Here is a 25,494-nt window from a genome sequence, read left to right on the forward strand (position 1 = left end):
TTTTTTTTTTTTTTTTTTTTTTTTCCTAGTCAGTTGAGACTAGAATAGACAAGGAAAAAGATAACAAAGCAGTTGGACATCTTCGAGGAAGAGGAAGAGAGTGTCAGGAGTGAAGAAAAATCCGCTTTGCCTTGTTGGCAATGAGGGTGGACTTAAGATTTTAGCAAGTGCCAGGCTCCCTGGTGATTTCATTTTCTACGTGCCTTAGCTTGGTTTGAGGTTAGACTGTTCATACGAACATGTTTTACAGAATGGATGTTCTCTGACTAGTGGTGACAGTGGGTATGTCTATTATTACTGATGGCAAATTGGTTAATAATGTGGTTAGTCTAAGTAAACTAATAGTGCAGACTGTTTCTTTCATTGCCCAAGTTAATATTTTTATACACCTACTATTAACTTTCTGCTGTGGGTTTTTTTTGGGGCGTTTATTTTTAGTTCTTTTGCTCAGCTTGATGCAGCTTTTTTGTGCATCAGTTCTGTAACCATCCACTCAGGCCTTGGGAGAGTTTTAACAGCAAGCAGTGGTTCCTCCCTAGGAAGGCTTAAAAATGCTGTTGAATACTACAGGCTCAGGGCTTGAACTCATTTATATCAAGCTGAGCAACTTGTTAATGGCTTAATTGCTGTCGTTTTGATCTGGATAGAGGTTAGTTTCAATTTTCTGCTGTTGGCAGGGTTGTTCTAGGTGAAGTGAGAAGTCTGGTGAACACAGTAAGTGAAAGAGAGCTGGGCATCACTGAGTTCACTTCTGAGGGCTTGTTTTTTTTCTTTGCTTGCTAGAGGGTTCCTTAATTATATTTTCTTTAATATACTGTTCATATATAGCAAGCTGCAGATTGGGAGTAAGTCAAATCTAGTTTAATGAGTGAGAAGTCAGTATGGATGACTCAACCTTCATCTTATTTAGGTCCCGATTCAAATTCATTCCGTTTGTAGCAATCGAAATGTCACCAAATGTTCACGCCGTCGGAAGAGTTGGGAGTGACTCCTGTCTCGATGATGGATTGCACCACGCTGCCAAAGGTGGTGGGCTCCGGCTCCTCCTGGCAGCTCTGGTGGAGAAGCAGGAGCCTGGATGGAGAGTGGGAGGATGAATCACTTTTCTGCTCCTCTGGACCCAGATTGGAGCTGGGAGGAGCTTTTGGCTCTGCACGGCTGCAGATAGAAGAAGAAATTCTGTTTTGTTTTTTTTGCAGATGTCTTGCAAGCACTGAGGTTGTGATGGGGCTCCTGGGGCTTAAGTAACATGGTTTTTTTTTTAAGGGCTGATGTGTCAATTATGAATAATAAAAAAAAAATAAAATAGAACTAACCCCAGTACATTGCTTTATTTTGTATATCACTTCATAAATAATTATGAAGTCGTGCTGAGATGTGTGCAGTATCTCTAGGCGGTGGCGTTCATTCCCAGTGTGTGCCTCCTGGTTTTGATATATTTTGACTTCCTTGCAAACGCTGGAGGTTATCTGGTGGTGTCTTGTTCTTGGAAAGCAGCGGCGCAGCCCAGGGCTTCTGATTTCAACTTGTGACTAACTTGCTGTAGGATTTTGCCTGATTTACTTAGTACCTGTGTTCTTTATTGGCACAGGAACAGTGCTGGATCAGCGACCCTAGTGGGATTTCAGTACTTTTACAAATCTTTTTGGGTAATTCGATAGAAAATTCCTTATTGCAGGTGTACTAGGAGGCAGTGGTTGTAGCTGGGGTATATTCACCGTATGAGGACAAGTATCTCTTCTGTAGTTCTCCGTGCTCTGTCTGTCGTGGATGCTCTTTAGAGCTTTAACCGGCTTGGAAATGGTGGTGGCCTGGATGCAGTAGCCGCCGGCTCCCGTTGGGAAGGTGCTGGCTTGTGGAGATACCTGTTGTCACATGCAGCTTTCCAGACCAGCACTGGTGCGTCTCTCTTAGCAAGTTATTTCCTCTATTATTGTTTTTAAACACGAGATCCGCTCTGCACTGCTTAGTTGGCGGGTAGAGTTTTTAAAATCCAACAATCTCAGAAGACTCTGTTGGCTCTGACTTCCCATACAGAGCTGGCATTCAGAGAAACTTGCTTGTTTTGTACTTTAAATAGCTCTCCGACAGGGAGGGGGATAGTGAGAGCACACAATACGGATGGCCAGCGCTGGGTTGTGGGGGCTCTGCAGGGCTATTATTAGATGACAATAGCCGGAATGAAAAGCCGTAGACGCTGCATCACGTTTGGGCCGTTGTGTGCAAGCCATGTTTTTAATTCGGAGAGCCAGAGGTCTTTGAGGATCTCCTCCTCTTAACACTCCTCATTGGAGACCTCTTGCTATTTTTCTTTGCTGGGGACAGTGGAGGTTATGAAGGAAAATGGCTGCTAAGTGCCTGATTTTAAAGCAGCCTTAGAAATTCTGCTTACATGGGATAGGGTTTAAGATGACGTGATGTGCTGGATACATTTTCCCCACTGAGTGCTTGGAGGTGGCAGTTTTTGCAAAGAGGAGTCAACTCTAAGTTCAAAATACGGCTGTCTTGATACAGCCTTTTTGCTGATGTTTCTGTTTCCAAAAGGAGGTTCATGGATGCAAAAGAAAGGTGATGCTCTGTTATATATTATTCAAAAGACACAAACTCCCAGGGCTCCGGGGGCAGCTGATGGAGTTCATCTCGACCTTGGCTGACGTCAGAATTGAATAGGATTTCTTGGCGTTTTGCTGACTCAATCCATCACTGTTTAGGAGTAACAAAGCCTTAATTTTTAAGGAGCAGGGTTTTTTTGTCCGAGCAGGTGTAACTTCTTTGCAAGAAAGCTGGCTGTTCGTTTGTAATCTCTGGGGCAGGTTACTCAAGTCCTGCATCTTCACAGACGTGTCTGTGTAAGGGAGCCTCAGTTCCAAGGGCGTGCAGTGCCTGACAGCTGCATGGGTCAGGAAAAGAGAGAGTTCTTACATATTTATATTGCAAAATAAACTCTTATTTGAAGCCGTAGATAGACAAGTGCGTCGTATTTTTCACAACGTGCTGTGTGAAGTGCCTTTTTCAAGTCTGGTTTCCTGGTGCTTTTTGCCCTTTACCTTCCCAAGCTTTAGAGGGAAAAAGCAGCCGCTACACAAATTGAGCATCTCTGGTGTCGGGAGGAAGTCCTCAAAGGCAAATTTCCAGTTGCACATTTAAAGGCATTTTTCATGTATGATTCTGCAGAGTTGAACTTCTAGTGCAAGCCCTCCCGACATCTTTGGGTCTGCTGAAATGACATATCTGGCACCTAAGAAACAATCCCAACTGTCCCACAGCACTGAGTAGGATTTTATTATTTTAATACAATTTTAATAGCTCTTTACCTGACTTGTTTACAAAGTGAAATCTTGCTCTGGTTTTCCATCAGGATTGCATCCCGTTTTCTTCTGGTTTGGTCTGCAGTTTTGTATGGTTAAGGATAATTGATCTTTGACTTTGAAAAATACTAAGTTGAGCCCCAAAGAATAATTGGCAAGTGGTCTGCTTTTGGAGATCTGAATGTGTCAGGCTTGTCATAAGCTGTTGATTCAGTTTTTGAAAAGGGGGAACCGAAACCCTTTGAGAAAAGAATTTTCTGTTCATTCTATTTCGAGAATATTGTGAAATCAAGGAAAGTACAAACTAATATTAAACTTAAAAATGAGAGAGTTGTGTACGCTGCAGCAAGAATGAGCACTGGGAGCGAAGTGTGTGGTGATGGGGAGAGTGTATCCGTCAGGCAGCCTGGCACTGACAGCCCTTCAGTTGTGCTGAAATACGGTTTTTGAACTGAACTGCACAAAGTATTGACCATAGAAGCGATGGGGCTGAACCGTCACGTTTGGTGATCTGCAGTGATGGGGGGATTTGCTTTGAAACTCCCCTCTTGGAAGACGATCATTTAAAATCCTCCCTACAAAGTACAGGGGGGAGAGAAGTAGTTTCTCTTCCAACTTGGTTTTTAAGTGTGGGGGTTTCTCTACAAAAGCTGCTGCATGGTTCTGCTTCCAGCGCCTGCTCTTGGCCGTAGGGGAAGCAGCTGCTGTCGCTGGGCACGCTGACTTCTTCCTCTGCAGGCCCGTGGATTTGAGGAAGATAATTTGCGTTGCTGAGTGTGTTGCTGATGAAGCTCCAAATGCGGAGCTGTCGGTACCTCGTCTAGGAGGATGCACAGGAGCGCTGCTGAGCATCACTGTGGCTAAAACTGAAGTTTTTTAAGTTGGGCTGAGGTGAAAAGCCGGGATATATCAGGCTTCAGGTTGATTGGCTTGACTTCCTTCCCATGCAGTGGTTTCTTAGCTATACTTTAGAAGGAGATTAAAAGCTGGACATCCTGTTCTTGAGGAGGTTTTGCGCTTCTGGCTTGCAGCGTAGGTTACTTGTGAGTAGGAATGCTGCAACGACTGATGCCTTATGCTTATCTCATTAGCGTGATGGTATTCCCAGTCCAAGACAGAGTAAACTTCCAGCCATGCTATGGGACAGCCAAATGTAACATCAGCAGCTGCGCGGAACGCAGCGCTGTTAAATGCAGGGGATTTTCTTACAATTTTTTTTTTTTTTTTCTTTTTTTAGTCTGCCCCGTCTGCAGACGCAGGAGGAAGAACAAGAGAGAAGGCAGGGTTAGGGACGGGAGTCTTAGTTGCTGTGCTCTGTAACTACGGGATGGGGCAAGGGGTGGGTGTGTGTCCTGTGGTGAAATGGGCTGTTCCTCTGTTGGTACACACAGCACTTGACATTTATGTTCTTGCTTCCTTTTCAGTGATACTGCAGTATCACTACTTTCCCTTCACTGCATTTCTTAGTGTAAAAATACCAATTTCTCCTTCTTCTCTTTTGGTTTTCTTCTGCGTGATGTCCTTTTGCCTTCCCCTAAGCTCTACCCTGACCCCTAAAAGTAACTTACCAACAAACTGCTGGAATTTATCAAGCAAAAAAGCCAGGGGTTCTCAAAACAATGGAATGCTTAAGACGACGACAGTGTGTCTACTTTGCTTTTCACAAGCTTTATTTTTTTTGGAGTTGCAATAGTGTGTGTAATTCAGGACTTTAAAGTTTCTTGACTGACTACTCACTCTTGCTGAAGAGCATCTGTACTTGCTCACTTGCGATGCAATCCATTTTCTTCAGGCAAATAAGCTGATTGCGTCCAGGTTTTTTTTAAACATAATTTTATTCCTTTTTAATTACAGCATCCTCTGCAGATGTTGGAGCGTCATAAAAATGAAATGTGGAAACAAATGGGAAGTTGTCATGGCTTGCTCCAAATTTGAGGCAGTAATTAAGATGTCGGGGGAGTAGTGGAAAGTTCAGCTGACTTTATCTGTATGTCCTCTGGCAAATGACGTATGGACTCATTAATGGGAAAGGCAAATGTGAACTGCATTGAGTGGTTTGTCTGTATCAGTGCATCTGCTTTGGCAGATAAAAGATAAGAACTACCCTGGGTAATCAAGTCTAAGTTTGGGGGGGTTTATTTAGTACCTGATTGCTGTCAGGGGAAATTGAGGTAGAAAGGAGCAAGAATACCCAGGGTCTGAGCATTAATTCTTTCTGCTTGGTAAGAAGAATATGAAGATGGGCTGGCAGGTCCAGAGTTGCTTCTTCATGGCTATGACTTAAGGAGGGTGGGGACCAATTCTTTGTGGCAAATGGTGACCTGATCCTTTAACGTCTCTTGAGAAGACACTGTAGGACTGCAGGCTCCCTTTAACCCCCAGTGCGTTACCCGCTCTTGGCTTTTATATCTGAAAACGTATGTAAAACGATAAGTCGTAAGTGGATCCCCAAAGGATACACGTTTCCTACCCTCTTGTCTACTTTCAAAGATTTTCTGGCCGTCTCTTACCACGTTTGACAGACCGTTTTGTGTAATCCTGTCTGGCAATTTGTTTCAAGATGTTGGGTTTTTTAAAGCTCTTGTCTGAATGTTTTGTCCAGATGGTCTCGGTGTGAGTCAGACTGTAAGGTACAGTGTCTTGCTTTGATAAGGTTACTCGTTCTGTTCAGATAGCTGATGGCTTTATAGCAGTGAAAGAACAGATCTCTCATGTTAATGGGAAATTACCATTCAGTCTCTTGAAAATGAAAATAGGACCAGAGCGTCTGAAGCTTTCACTGCTCATTTCCCACTATAAGTTATTCTGATGTTCCTGTGAAAGTGTTGGATTTTAAAGGGTGATAACAAATCCATCTGTCCTGGCTCTTCACAGCAATGTCTTCTGATAATAATGGTCCACCACTATGTACAAATGTCAGTCACAGCATCATGGCATTAATGATTTATACACGTAAAGAGCAATAAAAGAAAATGAAATGTCTTGATAATTCATAATTCAAGGATGTCAATAACTGGATTTCATAACTTATCGGAGGTGTTGTCAGCATATAAATCAGATTTAAATAAGTTATATTGAAAGTTACACATGTAACTTTATCAATGGAGATTTTACGACACCATTTCTTTTTTGCTCCGTATCGTTAAGACGGTATTCATAGTCCTTCCTGACACAGACAATTTTAAGTATGTGTATTTCCCAAACCACCCAAAACAACAACCAAAAAAAGCGCTTTTGGCATTTTAATGAGACTGAGAAACACAGCTATTCCTGTGCTTAAATCTCCGGATAAGCTGGCATGCCACTGAAGGACGCTTCCTTTAATTCAAAGTGTTTTTTTCAAAGGGAGGATGGAGAGATGTCTTGAAGTAACCTGAACCTGAATTCACACTGAAACTGGGAATGACTGTCCCGTAGAATAGTTGGCAATCAGAAGCCTCCTAGCTATTTCTAATATTTCTGTGCTGGCCTGCTTGCTCGGTTGGTTTATTTGGGCGTGTTGTTTTAAGTGACTGGTAAATGACCCAACATAAACACTCCTTGTAACGAGGGTGGTGGAAGAGCTGAAGCCAAACGCTTCGCTCCCGGCTTCCGTGTTGGCTTTGGCTGGTGCTGTGCGGTGGGGTGCTCGCTCCGGCTCCTCTGGGCTTCCAATAGTGAGGGTAAATAAGTCACACCCAGTATCTGCATTGCAACAGTGAATGGGTTACGTGTGCTTTGATTTCCTCCTGTCCAAATGGCTTTAATAAATTTTAATTTTAGTTCGGGGTTGGTTGTTTTTTTTTTTAATTGTTTTTGTGGAGTTGTATTAAACAAATGAAAATTTAACTGAGTTGCTAATCAGGGCTCGGATGGAGCTTGAGCTGGGCAGAGGAGACATGATACAATAGTTTTCCTGCCAGGATCAGTCTGTGGTGGAAAAATAAAAAAAAAATTATAAAGTCAATATTGTCTTTTGGGGCTCCAATCAAAAAAAAAAAAAAAAAAAAAAAAAAAAAAAAAAAGAAAAAATGAGTGGTAATGCAGATCTTTAGGGGGTTTCAGACCGCTGAAGATAAACTGATGAGGTCAAATACTGGGGGACTGGGAGCAGAAGCTCTTGGCCAGGTGTGGAAACTACTTAGGTGCAGCACAGTGGTCAGGAAAGGTTCCTGTGCTTGCAAGTGCGAGGGGAAGCCAGGATATGCACTGATAGTCCGATTATTTATTTTTTTTTTCCCCCCTCTGTGAAGCACACCAGCCCCGCTGTGACTCGGTTGTGCCCATCTCCCTGCTGCCAGCCGAGGCTCGGAGGCAGATCTCTGGGCAGAGGCTCTGGTTTAGCAGATGTACTCGTGCTCTCCCATTCCTGTGGGTATCGGCAGCAGAACCTAAACTCCACCTGACGGGATCTGAAGAGTAAAGCTCCTGGTTGCAGATGCTGCTGTGCATCGAGGATGCTGAAGCGGAGCCTCCCTGCCTGTGCTCCCCCTCCTCATCCTCAGGCGTTCAGAGGACACACGTTCCCCTCCTGCTTCTGCACAAAAGGGCTTTTTTTGTTCCTGCCTTTGGAAAACGGTGTGGGGTTGCTCTGGTTCTGCCTAGAGGGAAGAGCTTTCTGATGCTGATAGCTGCTGAAGGACTTCAGTTTCCTAATGTGGGATTTTTATTTTTTTTTTTAATAGGGATAATTTTTATTATTGAAGGGTTGAATTTGTCTAGAAATGTCAAATCCTGCAAAGCTTTAACTTTTGCACAGCTTTCTTCAGGTATTTCGGACAAGTGTGTTTTCTCTGATTTTTGCCCAGTCTTTCAGATGCTCTGTAAGAGCAGGATTATTTCCTTCCCTCTGTTTCTGCTTCCATCTGTTTGATAAAAAGGTTCCTTTTGATTTCTCAGAAGTGGAAGGACAAGACACCGGACAACATTCTGCTTCTCAGTGAACACATAGTTGATGTCTGCGGATGTGTGATTTCAGGGAATACTTTGATCTGTTATCTAATTGCTGCTGGGAATCCAGATTAGTACCTACTTTTGTATCTCATACTCTGGTTTAAACTGATTTAAAGTTATACAGATTAAAAAATTGTTGTTTGGTTGTGGGTTTTTTTTTTTTACTATTAGTCATATTTCTACATGGCCATCTTAACTAATGACTGCCATTCGTGTGGTGGGTTGCATCTGTGGTTTTTCAGAAGCAGCTTTTTCTGAGAAGTAGGTGGTTTTCTGCAGAGGAGACTGGGAGGGAGTAGAAAGGAAGCAGATTTTTCGGATGAAGATTTTAATTTCATTTTTATTAACAGAAGTTAGCTACTCTGCAAAAACTAGGTAGAACCTTACACATCTTCCAAACAGCGTAGGTGGCATGGTTTGCTTCTGTTGTAGAAGTTGGAGCCATATAAATGATTTCTAAATGATAAAATATAGTCGTGTGTGTGTGTGTAAAAAGGAGGACCTGAGTTTCAGTGTCAGTTTTCTGACAGACACGTGAAAAGTAAGCATCTCCTTGTTACGGATCTGCTCCAAGCTGCACTGATTAATGGGTGTTGCTTTAGAAGACAAAGAACTGATAGAAAAATGATGATTCACATAATTCGAGCTTTGCAGTCTCTGTCAAATATTCATTTCCCCTTTTTACGCGAGGTGCTATAGAGTAAAACTGTGAGTTCCTTTAAAGACAGTAGTCCTCCACTTACACAGCTGAATATTTATAACTCTAAAGGAATGACTTCTGTGTTTCCATGATTATAGAGGAAAAGCCTGCGTGGGATACCTTTTGCTTTCATTGAGTATTCCTGGTGTAAACTCCTTATAAATGTGAACAAAAACTCAGCAAGAAAGCAACAGAGAGACTGGAGCAAGGTTTGGTTGTTTGTTTTGGCATTTATTTTTTTTTTTTACGTAAACTGATTTTGTGGTTTTAAATCAGGATTATCTCTGCTGTTTTTTAGGTGTGCTATATATGAATTAAAAACAATGCTTCAATTTGATTTCTTATGTAAACAGGTAAGACGGATTTATCATAAACTCATGCCAGTTTAAAGAGGCCTTACTTTGATTTTAAGTAATGGTTTTGGTTTAATGGCAGATGTTATTGCAGTGGGGAAAATAAGAGGCTGCTCTGGTGGGAACTAGGTCTGTCATCAGTGTCCACTGGTACCGCGGGCAAATAACTTGGCCCTTTTTGATCTTGTTGAAGTCATCTGTGAAATGTCTGTAATGATGCTCATTATTCAGCTCTCCTGGAATGTTTATGGTTAATTAATAGTTCGCAAAACCTCCCAGCAACACGCACGGCAGTGTCTCTGCCCGGACTGACAGGGAGGCAGTGACGACTAGACCGGGCTGCTGAAATATATTTGACTCACCTTGTTGACTTCTTTGGCCAGTCGTCTTCCTTCTCGATGGACTGAGAGCCTGACCCGCTGTTCCAGCGGGGAGGGAAACGGGAACATCAGGAGAAAGGCTGCAGACATCCTTCATGGTTCACTTGTACAAGTCTCCGGGCTGCTGGCCTGCAGCGGGCTTGGGCGCTCGCTGGGTTATTCGCGACCGACCAGGTGGGTCTGTCCCCGCTGGGATGTGGCAAGCAGCCAGGAGCACATCCAGCCCCGGATCTCCTGGGCACCCTCGGCTACGGGAGCTGGGAGGCGCGCGAGGAGGAGGGAGGGCTTTAGATCAGATGTCTGCTTTTGGACTGCGGCACCTCCCAAGCGGGGTTTATCCACACGAGGATGAGGATGAGGAGGGGAACATCCTGGCAGAGCCAGGGAAAGGTGTTTGTTTCCATGGCAGCTCCAGGATGCCTCTGCAGGAGTGGTGCTAACCCAAGGTTGTCTTTCACTGTGAAAGAGTTACCAGATTTTAAAATAAAGCCTCATCCTGTTTGCCTTGTTTGTACCTTATATTCCAGGTAAATTGGTGTTGGTTCTTTAAAATGTCAACTTCAACATGAAGTGAGGATGAAAATCATTGATGCAATTAAAAAACCAACTCGTCTTTCCCCTAGCTGCCTATGACAACTGTGGAAGCATGCAGTCTGCTGGAAGTGATTTTAAGATTTAGTTTACTCTGCTGTGCTTGGGAAGTGTTTCCATGGCCCTTTTTGTTCCTCTTTATTTATTTCTCGGTCATTTATGCATGTTAACATGTTAGCTACCAAAGAAAGGGAGGAGAAGAAATCCTGAGGTGAAATTAAATTAGACACCAGTATTAATCATTCTGTTTGTATTTCTAAATATATGACCTAATTCATCAGAGGATTTTCCTTTCATTGAAGGTATTAAAACATGTAACTCTCTAGATGCTATTTTTATTCTAGCAATTTTATTGATTTGAAAAATATTCTTGATGTTACTTTGCACGAAGGACTCGTGTGCAAGAGTGTAAATAACAGGTCTTGTGAATTGTGAAGAAGTAATAATTTTTCACCTTGCTGCTTCTGGGTTCTAGCGTGCCGATGTCTTTCAGCACTTCCAAACTTCATTTAACCTTTGGAGCACCCCTGACAGAGAAAGAAATGGAAAATGATGATGTCAAATTAATTAAGTTTTTGCAGTAGGACCAGAGGTGGTTTGGGATTGGGTCTGGGGAGTTTGGTCTGTCCCTGGACTGTTTTCCCAAGGAAACAATTTGCCCAGTGGAGGATTTAATGTGCCCGTGCGTGTGTGGATGCCACTTTCTCTCCTGTAGCTGTTTCGGTGTGTGCACGCACATGAACAGGGTAGTCTAGTGATGTATAGTGAGTTTAATTTGGGATTCCTGAAGTGAATTGAAGCAGTGAGAACATACGGCAAATGCCAGAAATAAGGATCGCGTTGCACATTTCTGATGAATAATTCAATTCAGTTTATGACTGTTCCACCATTAAAATAAAACCCCTCGCAACATTTGACAGAGTGCAGATTAAACACTTCAAGAAAAAAGTTTTGGAAGGAGAAAGAAGCAGTTGTTTCACTTCTGTTTGGATCACCACTGGTAGAGGAAATCTTAACGCTCCGTTAGAACGAAGACAGATGTAAGGGCTTGGGCTGGAGCTGTGGCTATTAAACAGCTCCTCTACCTTGCGGAGCAGGGGAGCAGACTCCAGGAGGAGGAACAGTGGTTGTGAAGGGCAGCTGTGGAGCTGCAAAGACAAACTATCTTTAAAATAGGCCAGGAAAGCACAGCAGGAGCTGTAGGAAACAATACACGGCAGAAATAATTAATAGGTAAAAAAAAAACCAACCCAAACCTCTCCTTTCCCTCAGCCCTAAAATCCACCTTTCGGAGTCTGGGTACTGATACGCTGTGGGCAAAAAAAAAGTAGTGTGAAAGAGACAGCCAGATTTTTGAGCTCTTTAGGAAAAAAACGCCGCCACCCATCACTGGAGGGATGTGGGGTTTTGGGGAGCAGGAAGCAGATGGTTCTGCAGCTACTGGATGCTGTTTAGGCTTGAGTTTTCCTAAATGTTCACAGAGCTCTCGTGTCGGGTATCCTGTGTAGCTTCCTAAATGGAGAAAGTGAGGCACGGGCTTAATTATTTGTTGAAGGAATGTTTGGAATGGGAATTAGTTGTCGGACAGTAGGAAGAGGCAGCGGCACTGCAGGTACCTACCATTGCCTGTGAAGGTGGGTGTGTAAAAGCCTAAAGCAGGCTGCAGAAATTAGGAATAGAAAATAGAAAATGTCTTTTAACTTCTGGTGTCGGGTAGCTAATGGCATAGACCGAGGCTGAGTCTTCATCGGCCAAGCAAAGCAGAGGTACACGGGCCCACTTTCTCTTTTGTTGCATCTGAACTAAAACCGAAGGTAATGCTGATAATTTTGCATTTTATAATCCACTTCTCTAGGTTTTTGGGGTTGGTTTTTTTTGGTGTGTTTTACGTCATACGTAGGAGAAGCGCTAGGACGCTGCAGAAAGACGAAATGCAGAATGATCTTACATCTCCTCCTTCATGCCGCTTTCAGGACGTAGTTTTAGCTCGTTGTTTTTCTGTTTTTTGGGTGTGTGGTGTTTGTTTTTTTTTTTTTGTGGCTGGATTCAATCAGGTTTTCCAAACTGCTTTCTATGCACGCTCGTGATAGCATCAAGAAATCAATGAAGATGCCCTGGAGTTCCAGAGCAAAAACACGGGGCGAGAGCTGGTGCACCCGCTGCTGGCAAAGCTCACCCGGGCAGCAGCCTCTTGACTCTGCTTTCCTCTCGCAGACCTGTTCTGCTGTCTCTTCCTGATGGATTTTCATTCTAGAATAAATAGACGTTTCTGTTGAAAGCAGGTGCCAGCCTCTCCCTTTACAGAGGAATTTAGCTTCCTTTGTGCATCCTGAAACACTGCGGGACAACATTCTTCATTCAAATCTCCTCCTGTTTTGAAATGAAGAGCCATGAGTACCTGGCTCCTCTCTCTCCCTCTCTCCACACCCAGGCGGCTCATTGCTTGCAAATGAGTGAACGTGGTTTCTGAAGGGTGTTTCTGGGCATTTCCCACACTTTTTGGTCAGTCTGATTAATTCTTGCTCTCTGATGCTCCATAGGTAAACCCGGGATTGATCACTGCTCGTGAGCCTTCCCTGGACTTGATATTTCATTCTTTCGTAACTTTTTCATGGTGTTTAAAATGTTAAATAATGGTGTCAATAGCGTGCTGGATAGCCCAGCAAAGTGTTGGAGATGGAGGGTGGTCGGGGAGGATAGGACTGGTCCCAGGGCTGGTGGGGGAGCGGGAGTTAACTTCTGTTCCTCAGAGTGTCTTGTGCAATACCCACTGGAAATCCCCACTCTGGCCCTCTCTCCCAAAAAGGATCTAGAAACTTATATTTTAGTGGTAGCCAGGCCTGGTTTCGTGAGAAAAAGGCAGCCGTTTGATTGCAAACGTGTCCAGCATGTGCTTAGCTTTATTCCTTACTGCATTTATTCCCTGTTGTTGACTTCCTATAAGTGGGAGCACGCATCCTTGCACTGCTAGCCACCGTTTGCTTGTTTGTTTGTTTAAATTAACACAGCAGACTTTGAAGAAAGAATTTCTTCTGACTGGGGAAAAAGTTTGAGAGGTCAGTAGGATAGTATGGTAAGTACCCGAGAGCCTGGTGCTTCAGGGAGACTTGGTTTGCCCTGGACCAGAAGCAGAAAGGGCATTTAAAGCAAGGGGAAAAAAAAAAAACCCTTTCCATTAAAAATGTTCATGAAATTTTTGGCCATCTATGCAGCGTTGGCTTCGTCACCCTGCATGAGAGGAAACCGTTCAAATAACTATTAAAAAGTTGTTTGGAGAACATATTGTTTATAGTGGACCCAAAGTGATTTCTGCCTCCCAGAGCTCACAGGCACTTGGGGTGCTCCTTACTGGAGGCTACAAAGAGTTTGTCAGCTCAAGTTATTTTCTGAGTGCTGCAAATATCAACTGGGGGGGGCGTATGTGTGTGTTGCCTTTTATTACGCTAATAGTCCATGTCTCAAAATGACTTTTAAATTGTTTACTATCTAAATCCATGCCGCAAAGCAGTGATAAGATGTAGTTTTACTACTTGCCCGTAGTATTTTACCCGACGTTCAGAAAGTGGAAAAGCATAAGCAAAGGTTTGTCTGAGGTTTTTTTTGGCTTGGTGTCATCTGGGGGAAGCCTTTAACTGAGTACAGACAATCCTAAAATAGCCATGAAGCTTCCTGTAGGCAGAAGTGGTTGTAACTCTCCTGCTGCTCGCGTGTAGGTTTTGGGTTTTCGCTTACTGAAGATGTATTGATAAATTTTTCTTTCTTCTGAAGAAATGGTTGTAGAACCTGGAAGTATAATATTGCCCGATGTACTTAGACACGTTACCTTTAGCAGGGTTTTTGGGCACACTGTGGATTAGGTTCAAAGATGAGGATTTTGCTCGTGCGCACGCTCTGCTGTTGGAATTAGGGGAGTGAATCCCTGCCCAGGGTAATTTAATCTGGATTCTGTTATTAAACATCCTCCCTGAAAAGTCAACAGTGTGGCCTGTGTTTTGATAATAGTAAAGGACGCTTTCATGGCTATTTCATTAGACAAAACCAAAAAAAAAACCCAACAAAAAACCAACACCCTAAATATTTAATTTGAATTCTGCGTGGATTAAATGCCTTGGCAACTCTGTCAATATGTTTAATTGCATAATTTTGAACATTTGCTTAAAAGCTTCGCGGCTCTGAAGCCTTTGCCTCAGTTTGCAGCCTGTGAATTGCAGATGAGTGTTTTTTTCATACAGCTTTGGAAAGCCAATGTACAGGCTTGCTGTGTTCAGTGGGATTCTAGTTGAAAGGTGCTTAAAATTCCAAAATTTTCCAGCTGCCCTTTGTGATGGAGACGTTACACCACTGTGATACAGGGAGGAAGCGTCGGCTGCCTCGTTCCTGTGACCCTTCTGCTGTGCCTGGGAGAGCTGTCAGCCCCAAGTAATTAGTGATGCAAATATATGATGATGTAGGTATGAAAATAAAAGACGAGTGTCCTCAGTACTTCACTGAGACTTGAGACTAGCCTTCATTTTTGCTTTTAAGCATGTCTCGCGTCCTCTTCTTTTACTTCATTAATGCAAAACTTCACGCACCCATCTTGTGTCTCAAAACAATTTTATCAGTCTGTATTAGAAAGAATTCCAGCTACTGATGCCTACAATTCTCTTTATATATTTATAAATATAAAGGGATTCTTGTCAGTATGTATTACCCAATGCTAATATTTCTTGAATGGGTAAGGAATATCCTGGTTTTTATAGGAAATTTTCATTTTCAGGGCATGCAGTTTCTGACGGGATTATGAACCTGAACCTCAATCTCCCTCCCGGCTCTGGTCTTAAACAAAAGACTGCATTTCCTTCTTGTACATAATTTTCACTTCAAAGCCTAGTTTTTAGATTACCAGTGAGATTTTTAAGGCTGTGATGATCAACACCTTTTGGCTAGCCGTGCAGTTTGTTCCATGACATTCTTGCTGTTGCTGTACAAAGGCTTTTCCGAGTCGTTAAACCTCCCAGCCATAGTCACAGGGTTGTTGGGCTGTTGTCTGTCATTTGTCACAGCCCTGTTTGTAATCATGTACCCCCCCAAAAAAATATTGAGGCTGTTTTACCAAAACTATTTGAAGTATAGCTTTCTGTATATATGATGGTAGGGTAAGTATGAACGATTCTTGGCCATTAGTAATGTGCTGGGCACATGTCAAAATGTGTAATCCAAAGCATTCTCTAGAAATTATTTATCTATTTAAATGGCTTTAACTTTTACTCAGAGCTGTAGTGTTGGTTTTAATTTTTTTTTTTTTAAAAACTGAATGGAGGTATAACCTCGAACTAAGCTGTAATCTTCACCTAAACTTCCAGAGGGTTTGTGAAGGGAGGCAGGCGGGTGCCTGTGCTGCTGCTATCTTGATGTTCAGCACCTCGGTGCATGGCAGCTTTCAGGAGACGAGGGTTTGAGAAACACATCACAGACAAGGCACAAGATCTGCAATTGCTGCTCCAGTCTTCTGTATGAAGTGGAGATTTTGTTCGTTTTGGACTCCTTTGTCTTTAATATGCTGTCGAGTAGCCTGAAAGATAAGCTTGTGTTAGGGCTGTGCATGCAATTTATTGCTTGCCAGTCTTCCAGTCCTGCACAGTTGCTTCTTAGCTTCTGGGTGGGGGGGTCCTGAGCACATAGAGGTTTTGAATCTGCCGACTTCCACCTTCCCATTCGTGGTTTGACTCGGTTTTGCTTCGATTTTGCTGTGCCTCCTGCTTGTATGGAGCTTATATGGCATTCACCTGGGAGGGGGACGGCTCCTCGCAAAGCAGCCGGGGGGGACCACGCAGCCAAGGCGAGAGCACGGATACTTTTGGAGTTCAGCTCTGCCAGTTGGAGCGGATTTGTGTGGGTGAGAGGATTGCTGTTTAATCTGGGCGGGAGCTGGGGGTTGGTGGTTCTGTTTGTTGTCATCCCACTCCTTTCCCAAGCTTGTCATCTTTTCATGCAGCGTGGCATTTGGGATGGGGTGGGAACACCTTGAGAAAGCTACAGCGTAGATGCATGGAGATGTAGCTAGATACTCAAAAGCAGCTCAGGCTGCTTCTGCCTTCTCCTGGTACTCTGTGCTGTGCAGGCTGTGATTCACCATGTTGCTATCCAGTTAGAGCGGTTAAAGCTTATTGCTGGGAAGAGTTGAAACCTTGCCTAGGGAGATGATCCTGCTTGGAGCAGGAACGTTGCTCATAGTACGAGGGATGGCCGGGCAAGGAGGTCTCCTGGGGCTGGGTTCGTCCCTCTAGCCCTGTGCGTGACCTACCAAAGAATGAACCAAGTCAGTACAGAGATTTCTTTGTTTCTGTACTTCCAACTTTAGTTTATAGGATGCTTAAGCCAAAAAAAAAAAAAAAAAATGGTAAATTCTTTTTCAGAAGCAGAACATCACACGCTGTATAAGAACAAGGTGCAGTTCAGTCAGAGCGTGTACATCTGCCTGCTCTGGGTGTAATTGTTTCATGAGAGCAGAGATCCTTGTCAGGAGCTTTGCAGAAACCTTCTCCTGTTTGTTGTCATTTGAGAAGTCCCCGCTGTTCACTAGAGGTTTATAATTGCACCACAATTCTTATAATCTGCTCAAGTTAAAAAAAAAAAAAAGAAATAAAGAAGCCGTTTTTAAAATTAAGGCTAACCTACTATTAATTTAATTTACTGGATCCTTTCTGAGATTGTAGGGTAGGAGTGTTTTGTGACCTTGGGTTTGTCATGTAACTAGCCATCTAAACACTCATCTAATAGTTTAAACTAGCAGGCTTTTTTAAGCAGGAACAATGAATTCCTGAAGATCATGCAGATTTTTTTTTTTAAAGCTATGACCAGGTATAGTGGTCGCTTAAAATGTAGCATGTCTCTTAACTTGCCTATGATGGAAACTACTGGTGATGACCTTTCCATGGCAGTATTAGAGGCACCATCGCTTAAATATCACCACTTTATTCAGGGACAGTTACCTTCATGATAATGCAGTATCATTTGTGCCTATCAATACAGTTAAGAAAAAAAAAAAAAAAAAGTCAGATTATAAATGTCGAGAATGACAAATGCGACTAAACCACAGAAGGTAGAATGTTCTTTCTTACCCTTTGAATTCATTAAAAACTAGACATACCTGCTGAGTGCTACAGGGAATGTTGAGAAGGTAGTTGCAGAAGGGCTAAAAGTAAATTACACAACTGTCTAGCATTATACAATGCTCCGACCCTCTGTGACCGAGGTGACTTTATGATCTGGCGATAGAAGTGAATAAATGGTTTGTTTTAAACGCTTGGAAAACTTTTCTGTTGCTACTAGGGACATTTTAATTACGTAGTTGTCAGCCACGTGAGCTTGAAATACAATAGAAAGGATTTTGCAATACAGGGCAAGGCTTAGTGTGAAAGTAAGAATACCTGGTGTTTAATCCTAATTCTACTACAGACATCTTGACCGTGAATTAAACGTGTTTATTCACCTTCAGGCACTTGAGGCATTGGCAGCAGGAGCAGAGTCAAGAGACTGTTCCTTGCCTTGAATGATCACAGTGGGTGGGATGCCTAAGGTCTACAAGTTTTTAGAATAGGAAAGGAGGTGGAAGGCTTTTGGGTGTTTAAAGTGGCCGTTAACCTAATAACCTGTATAAATTAAAAGATGCGGAAGCAATGAATTCAAAATTAAAGTGGTGGTTGTGACTGCAGACATAAAAAGGGTCCTGTGTAATACGGTGACCCACCGGGTTAGAGCATGCCCAGCCTCTGACTCTGCCAGGGGATGTTCTCGGAGTAAGTCTGAAAAAAAAAAAAAAAAAAAAAAAAAGAAGAAGGAAAAAAAAAATCTTTTGCTTGTGTAAGCAATGGGAAAACAAGCAGATACTTTATACTCTAGAAAGCCCAGTAAGCCTCAGGAAATTCCTGCATTCTTGATTTCATTTTGTGGCGAAGTACTGTGTGGTGTGTTTTTGAAAGATGAGCAAGGTCGCCCTTCTCCAGCCCAGCGCCGCAGACTCGATAAGCTGGAGCTGAATAGCTTATTGTTGCCCCGCAGGCAGCCCGATCAGCTGTCACTGTTCCCCTCAAAAAACACTGAGTTTATTTATAAAGAAAAAGTGCTGATATCACGTTTCTTGCTGAAGGAAAAGGTTACTAGTTCTTGCTGCTGTTTAGCAGGAGAGCTGTGTGTGAAGTGTCCCACCTTGAGAACCAAGAGCTTGAGCTTCGTTCTAATTTTATAATTAAAATGTGTGCTCTGCTGATCTTCTACTCTCCAGGAACTACTACTTTTGGAAGTGGTCCTTGGTATTTCTACTTTTTCCGTGGGAGCCAGTTTCTCCCAGCGTTTCCCCAAACGTGACTGATGGAGAACGTCAGTTTGCCAGGTTGTTGCCCTTCTGAAAGATGCCGCAGTTGTAGCGCAGAGAAGGGTAGTGGCTGCACCATTACCTGGTATCTGTCTGATGTTTTCTATTCCTACCTCAATCCTCTTTTTAAACACGGTGCCTACTGTTCATCCACGCCGTAAGGTAGCTGACTTTCTGAAAAATAACGCTGTGCGGATGGTCCTGCTCTAAATGCACAAATAGATAGATCGTACGTAACATATACAAGGAAGATATTTGCTGCACTTGAATTCTGTGCCTCTTTTTTTATTTGCTTAGCAGGAAATGCCAGATCTCAAGCGTTGTCTTTGTGTGATACCTTTTCATGGCTCTAGGAACTAAGTCACAGCTTATTAAAATGAGTATCTTTTGCCCAGAAACTTCTGAAAAGGTCCTAGAGTTGCTTCTGTTGGGACCATCCCTTTTGTTGAGGAAGGGGTGGAGGAAAAGACACAAAAGGAGGAAGAACTTTCTAATACCTCTTGCCTTGAAGGATGTTCTTTCTTGAATGTCAGACCCGCAGATGAGCGTTAGGTTAAGAACTAGGCAGACTGAGCCATCGCAGCGAGGAAACGCTACGCTGCTGGGCGTTATGGTGCCGTTGTCAGCTGGTATCTCACCTTTTCTTTGTGATAAAGTTTTGACGACAAAGCTGCAGGTAGAACGGGGTTGTCTTGTTTGCACGGCACGTGACTAAACCTGTCACTTGTGCAGAGTGTTGCAAATCCAGTGGTAGTTTTATAACCGGGGACCGAGCTGAATGGCGGTGATGTACGTAGCATCTGTTGAGCGTCAGCAGCAATTTTTAAATGAGTGCTAGCAGATCTAATGTGCGTGCTTGTTCTCTCCCCGTGCCCTTCCCAGCCCCTGCTAATCCTGAAGAACTTTTGCTAGCTGGAACTGAGCAAACAACGAAGAGATCTCGCAGACAAAGACATCTCACAAACTTGCAAGAAACATAATACGCAGGTTTTACCTGGTGTGGCTCCTGCCTCCCCGCGCCCCGAGGGCTGTGGCCTTGCAAGTGCAGTGGGGAGAGGTTCCCTGGAGGTCCCTCTGGGTTTGTTTCTGTGATGCCCTGGTCTGATGCTGGTCCCTGCCCGGGGTGAACCCGCACCCATCCTGCTGCCGGCACCTGGGCGGGAGAGGGACGTGCAGCAGGGGCTTCCCTGCGCCCAAGGAACGGGCTTCTGAAGTGGTTTTGATTAAAGAAGTATGTGGACAACTCAGGCCTCCTGTGTATTTGCTTGTAGTTGTGTTTCCGGATGAAGAGACAGAAGTTTTCTGTTTTCTATAATTCTTTCCTGAGGAAAAAAAAATAAACATGACCAGCTTTGCCCACACGTCACAGTTTTCACTACTCCGTTTCGCTCTGTGTTATGACCTCGCCGCCTGTATTTTCTCCTCCCAGTGAAATCTACAGTCTCAGAGAAGTGATACTACCAAATTAAAGTGCTAATCAGGGTCATCTTCAGGCTTGAAAATGCCACAATCTTGCAGGGTTTGGGTTTTATTTTTTGGCAAGCCCAACTAGGAGTCGTATTTGTATCCACGTGTTTTGGGTTTTGGAGTCCCTAAAATAAAAGATGCGTGCTTTCTTCATTGCAAGCCTGGACCCCCTGAAACTGTTTGTTCCCGCAGATGTGACCACAATTCAAGGCAACTGATACTCGTAGTGCATGGCAAGAGTAAAGCGCTTGGAAGTCCAGATGGCATGTTTTTTCTGGGCAAAGGGACAAGCATGCTGAGGAGGCCAAGCTGGCCCCTATTATTACATATCTCAGGAATTAGCGAGGAAGTAGTTGATTAAAAAATTGCATTTGGACAATGGTACTTACCCGCCCATCTTCAGTTGTGGTGACAAAGCTGTGGGTGCCTGCAGTTGTGATGCGTAGGTATAAACAAAGCTGTGCCTGCTGAAGACCTGAATGTCACTTCTTTTCTTGCTGTTTGAGTGCTCAAAGACCTTTAGATGAAAGGGCATATTTTATTGTTTTCATGTTGAGTTTATTGCCTGTATAAAAGCCAAATAACCTTTACTAGCTGCATCACTGAGTATTTCTGAGTTTTTACGCTAAGAGTCTGACATGCTTCAGCTGTGTTTTCTTGCCTGTTTGACTGTGAACGAGTCATTTCACTATTCCGTCCCTCAAATTCAGAATCGGTAAGGTAAGGAGAACAACACCCTGGCTTGAAGAGCTAAGCCGAGAAGTTTTCATGTTTGTAAAATGTTTGAAAACATTTGTAAAATATTTGTAACTATTTTGTTAAAACAAATAGGTCATCTTCAGTAATAATTATGCATGACAATAATTTTAACACCTCCGTCTGTGTGCTATATGGGTTCTTTGGACATAGATATGTTACTTGCAGAGATTTTAAAAAGAAAAGTAGTCTTCCTGGAGACAGTTCCCTGGTGGGAAGTGCTATCATGTTGGCTCTCTGAAGGGGTGTTTTCATCTCTTTCGATGGCTTGGTTTATAATGAGAGCTGCACAGCTGGAGTCTCGGTAACGAACCGAATAATCCGCGATTGGTGCCGTTGGGGAGTGCCCCAGGATGCACAGCGCCTTGCTTCTGCACAAAGAGTAGTCTGCATAGGAATTTGATAGAAATTCCCTGAAGTGATTTTCTGAACTCTGACGTGGGGTATTGCAGCATTCAGTCCTTTTTCCAGACTGAGATTCAGTACATTTTTAGGCAGTGACCACTTCTTCTTGATGCCAAAAATGCACTTGACACTTGTAATTGATGCACTCCTCAGCAGTAAAGCTTTGCTTGTAGGTCTGCACGCCAGCTTGCAGGTTACTGGATGACTTTCCTGTGACTGGTGCATCCGAGATGCAATCGCAACCATCTTCTGTCTGCAGATAGAGTCAATCATAATGGAGTTGTGCTGACATATTGCTAATGAGGGAACATATTTTTAACTCTATTTTACAGAGAGAAATTGTATGGTGTTTTCTCTAATGGGATTTTGTTTAATCTTTAGTGCTTTTATTTGTTACAGAGATCCGTGCCCAATTGGTAGAGCAGCTGAAATGCCTTGACCAACAGTGTGAGCTTCGGGTCCAGTTACTGCAGGACTTGCAGGATTTCTTCCGCAAGAAGGCAGAGATTGAGATGGATTACTCAAGGAATTTGGAGAAGTTGGCTGAGAGATTCCTGGCTAAAACTAGGAGCACCAAAGACCAGCAATTCAAGTAGAGTATTTGCCTTTTGTTTTTGCCCTTTTTTTCCCCTTGTAGATGTGGTCACGAGGATAGGAATGCAAAAAGAGAGTGCATCCAGTGAATGTGGGTCCCAGCACCGTTGGGAATGTCAGAATAAAATGTTTCCCAGGTTTGTGTTAAATGCAGTACCCATTTTGTATTTCTGTGGAGCCTGGTTGCTAGCTTCATTTCAGTAATTCCTGGTAGGTCATACGTTGTCAGTAGGGAATGGTATGGTAAAAATTGGCGCATTTAAAAAGGAGTAATTTTATTGGGAAGGTGGGCAAAGCCGTACGCCAGATTTGTTGGACAGACGAGTGTCAGTGCCTTGGGTCTGTTTTTCTAAGAGTAACTGTTTCTAATCTGTTCTATGCTGTGATTTGCCATCTCAGCTCTCTCGTTTTCTATGTCCTATGTGTACCCAGTGTAGGATTTAAGCGTGGTGTATCTCCGCTACTATCCCTTCAAACCAGTAGAGAAATAAGGCCAGTAGTACTTCCAACTAGAGCTGTGCCATTTCGGGAGGGGGAACCCTAGATACTAAGCTGATGGGACTCAATTAAAATTTAAAGATTCCCTTACTGACAATCATTTATCTGCTTGAAACGTTATTTACATACTGCTTTGGTTGTTTTCCTGCTTAGATGCCTTGAGTTGGGATGACTAACATGTATCGAATGTGGTCTCGTGGATTCAGAGCCTTCTGATTTACTCCTGACTCCTGCCTGGAGGAAGGGACAGAGGGGCTTTTCCCAGGGAGAGGGACCTGTGGGTGAGGAAGGGGCTGGTGCAGCCTGCGTGGCACAGAGGCGTCAGCCCAGTGAGTCGGTGGCCAGCACAAAGCCACGGGGCTCTGGAGCTGACATCTGGGCAGCGCACAAGCTTGTTGGGTTTTGTTGTCAGGGTAGCAGCAGCTGGGGAAAACACGGAGCAAAAGCAGCCTTGGGATCTGAATCATTTCTGCTCTGGACAGATTGGTCTGAGAGGATCCATCTGGGTCTGTCTCCACCCAAAGTGCAACACTTTTAGCATTGTTTGGGTTAGGCCATTATCTGTGGGTTTGGGGTTTGTTTTGTTGTTGCTGTGTTTGGAGGGATATGGGTTTTCCCTTTCCAGTAGCAGCTCTTTCTCTGAAAGCCATTCGGTAGGCACCATTTTAGTTTCCCTTCTGTTCAGCTTTGATGTCATTTACTTGACTTCTCATTTAAAACACACGCCGTGCTACACTGTCAGGAAAGCGTGACTCCCAAGCATAGCTATTTGACAGGTTGGAGGAGAGTTATTCTGTGTACCTACAGAGCTGGAATTATCTTAAGTATTTATTTTCCTTTACCATGAAAGAGTTCTTATAACTACAAGCTGTACATATTCTACACATGCCTTTAAGATGGCACTAGAGAAATGATGTGTCAAACTATAATTTTCCTCTGCATTATGATTGGTCTTTTTCAGTTTACTTTGATGTTATTCCTGGTGAAAATTGAGGTGATTTCCTTTATATTACATGATACGGAACATCCCTTCAGAAATGCTTTTGTAGTCAGCTTTCAGTGTTGGGGAAGTTGTGTATAGCTCGCCTCCTGTTTTGAGATTCAGAGTGAGTTTTTAATGTGGAAGTTTTTACCATAGTTGAACAGAATCCTACATGGTGTCACGCTTCATGTGAATTAAATATGCCGGCTGTGCTGCTGCAGGTTTTTTTGAATTTTTGTTCTAATGCATTTTCCTCACTGCCCTCTTTCCCTGACTTTTGAGCTATTTGTACTTTACATAGGCTTTATAAAGTTGTGCCGGGACAAAATGGACCTCAGATATCCTGGCTATTGAGTGTAGCCTGAATTGGACAGGTGATTTTATAGGCACATAAAACTTTAATTTGAATTTCTGAATTAAGTGTCCGTGTTACTCGGGTCAAGCCCAGGCCATTGCCCAAAATAATACTCTGAAACCTGTTACCAAGCATCAGTTTCACTTTGCTTTGCAGCGAGAGGGCTGATGCTGCTCAGGCTCCTGATTTCGTTTACATTAGCTGCAGATAAATCCTGGCAGAAAAGCATCATCTGGCTCTTGGAATATGTTACCCCTGCAAGGTTTGAGTCCCAAATGTACAAGTTGTTAATTTGTTGAAGAGTTGGAATAAAGGAAAAAAAAAAAAACACCAAACCTCTTAACACTAAGGCTGCTGGGTCTGTGGGCAGCATTGTCACAGCAGTGGCACGTGGTTGTAAAGCTGTCTGTCCTGGGTAGCTCCATCTATTCCTTGTTCAGTCATTTGTGTCTGCTGGCTGTAACGTTCAGCAATGTGTCAGAATACCACAGGGATCAGTAAGGAAGCAATTCCAATTATAATTACCTATCGCCAACACTGCTCTCTCTGAATAGTGAAGAGTAACTTGGCTGGTATCTTTTCTGTAGCTGCTGAAGCTGTAACCTCATTTGGAAGCCCCCAGAAGACCATTTGATCAAAGCCGACCATCAGATCTCTCCTCCTAAGGAGCCTGGGATTACATGACTGAGATGTGCACAGGCGGGCGGCTACTCTGTAATTGCCTGTCTGTGACCCTATAAATATACAGTAATAGCACGTTCTTCCGATAACATGGTAATTATGTTGGAAGGTACCGTATCATTCGGTGAGTGCTTACCATGTCACTCGCCGTTTTTAGATCTCTTAACAGTCTGTCAAGGAGGAAATCTGTCAGGCAGTAACCCTGTAATTTGCATGTGCTTTCCTACTCAATAACTATTATGTAATTGCCAAGTTGCTCCGAATGTGTTCATTTAAGGGAATGCTGTCACGGGCAGGAGGCTTCAGTCTGACCCTTGAAATTGGATTGTGTGGCTTCCTCCACCAGCCATCTCCGAGCTGGGAAGGAAGCACGTGTGAAAGGAGGGAGCGATGTGAAGCGCAGGCTTCTGTTGGGTTGCTAACAAAAGTGTTGTACGGGCACCACCGGGAGATGTGGCTGCATCAGAGGGTTAAGCTGGTCAGGTGACAAGGTTTTCCACGTCAGTTTTGAGACGTAGGTGGTTGGGTCTTGACAGCAAACGGTGTAGAGCTGATGGTGTACTTAAAGGGTGCTTGCACACTGCACAGTTTGAAGCTAGCTTCAGTGGAGCGTCTTAAAATGATCTACAGAGCTAGGTGTATGTTATTCTCATCTTGTGTCGTTGAAAAAGGGGAACAGATTGGTTTAGCCAAGGTGACATATGAGTTGATGACAGTTGGATATATCCCAGGTTTTACTTGCTTTTAACCACTCCACCATGGCTATTAGGCCTCACTTTGCCTAGTCGCTTTCAGAAATGTTTTTTCAATTAGAAAAGACTATTAAAGAGAATAGTCGTATAAAATGTATATATTTGGTAAGGCTTCTTTAGTACCCATTGATAAATATTCTTGTACAAGATGGACCGGAGGAAAAAAAAGTGCGTTTCACAGCCCCAAGTCTTGTAACTGTAGTTGTGCCAAGAGCTTGTGGGTCACACATTTGGGATAGTCATCGCTCCTTACAGACCGGTTGGAGCATCCATCGTGGCAGGCGTCCGTCTTGCCTCTTGGTGCTCGGGGGTCCCTGCGGGCAGCAACGCTGGGTGCGGGTCTGACTTCCATCCTCAGAGGAAGGCTCCCTCCCCCTGCAGTGA

The 25,494-nt window shown here is 43.4% G+C and overlaps 1 protein-coding gene across 3 annotated transcripts in view; it reads left to right on the forward strand.

The window, feature by feature from the left end:
- Positions 1 to 25,494, forward strand: part of SRGAP2 (SLIT-ROBO Rho GTPase activating protein 2) — a 111,140-nt gene that overhangs the window by 17,038 nt on the left and 68,608 nt on the right. For all 3 annotated transcript variants that reach the window (XM_026864219.1, XM_026864221.1, XM_026864222.1), the window contains exon 2: positions 21,648 to 21,840. In XM_026864219.1, the coding sequence (XP_026720020.1) occupies positions 21,648 to 21,840 (193 nt within the window). The remainder of the gene's footprint in view (positions 1 to 21,647; positions 21,841 to 25,494) is intronic.

This window comes from Athene cunicularia (genome assembly GCF_003259725.1).
Source record: "Athene cunicularia isolate RWA chromosome 26 unlocalized genomic scaffold, athCun1 chr26_part1, whole genome shotgun sequence".
NCBI classification, from domain to species: domain Eukaryota; kingdom Metazoa; phylum Chordata; class Aves; order Strigiformes; family Strigidae; genus Athene; species Athene cunicularia.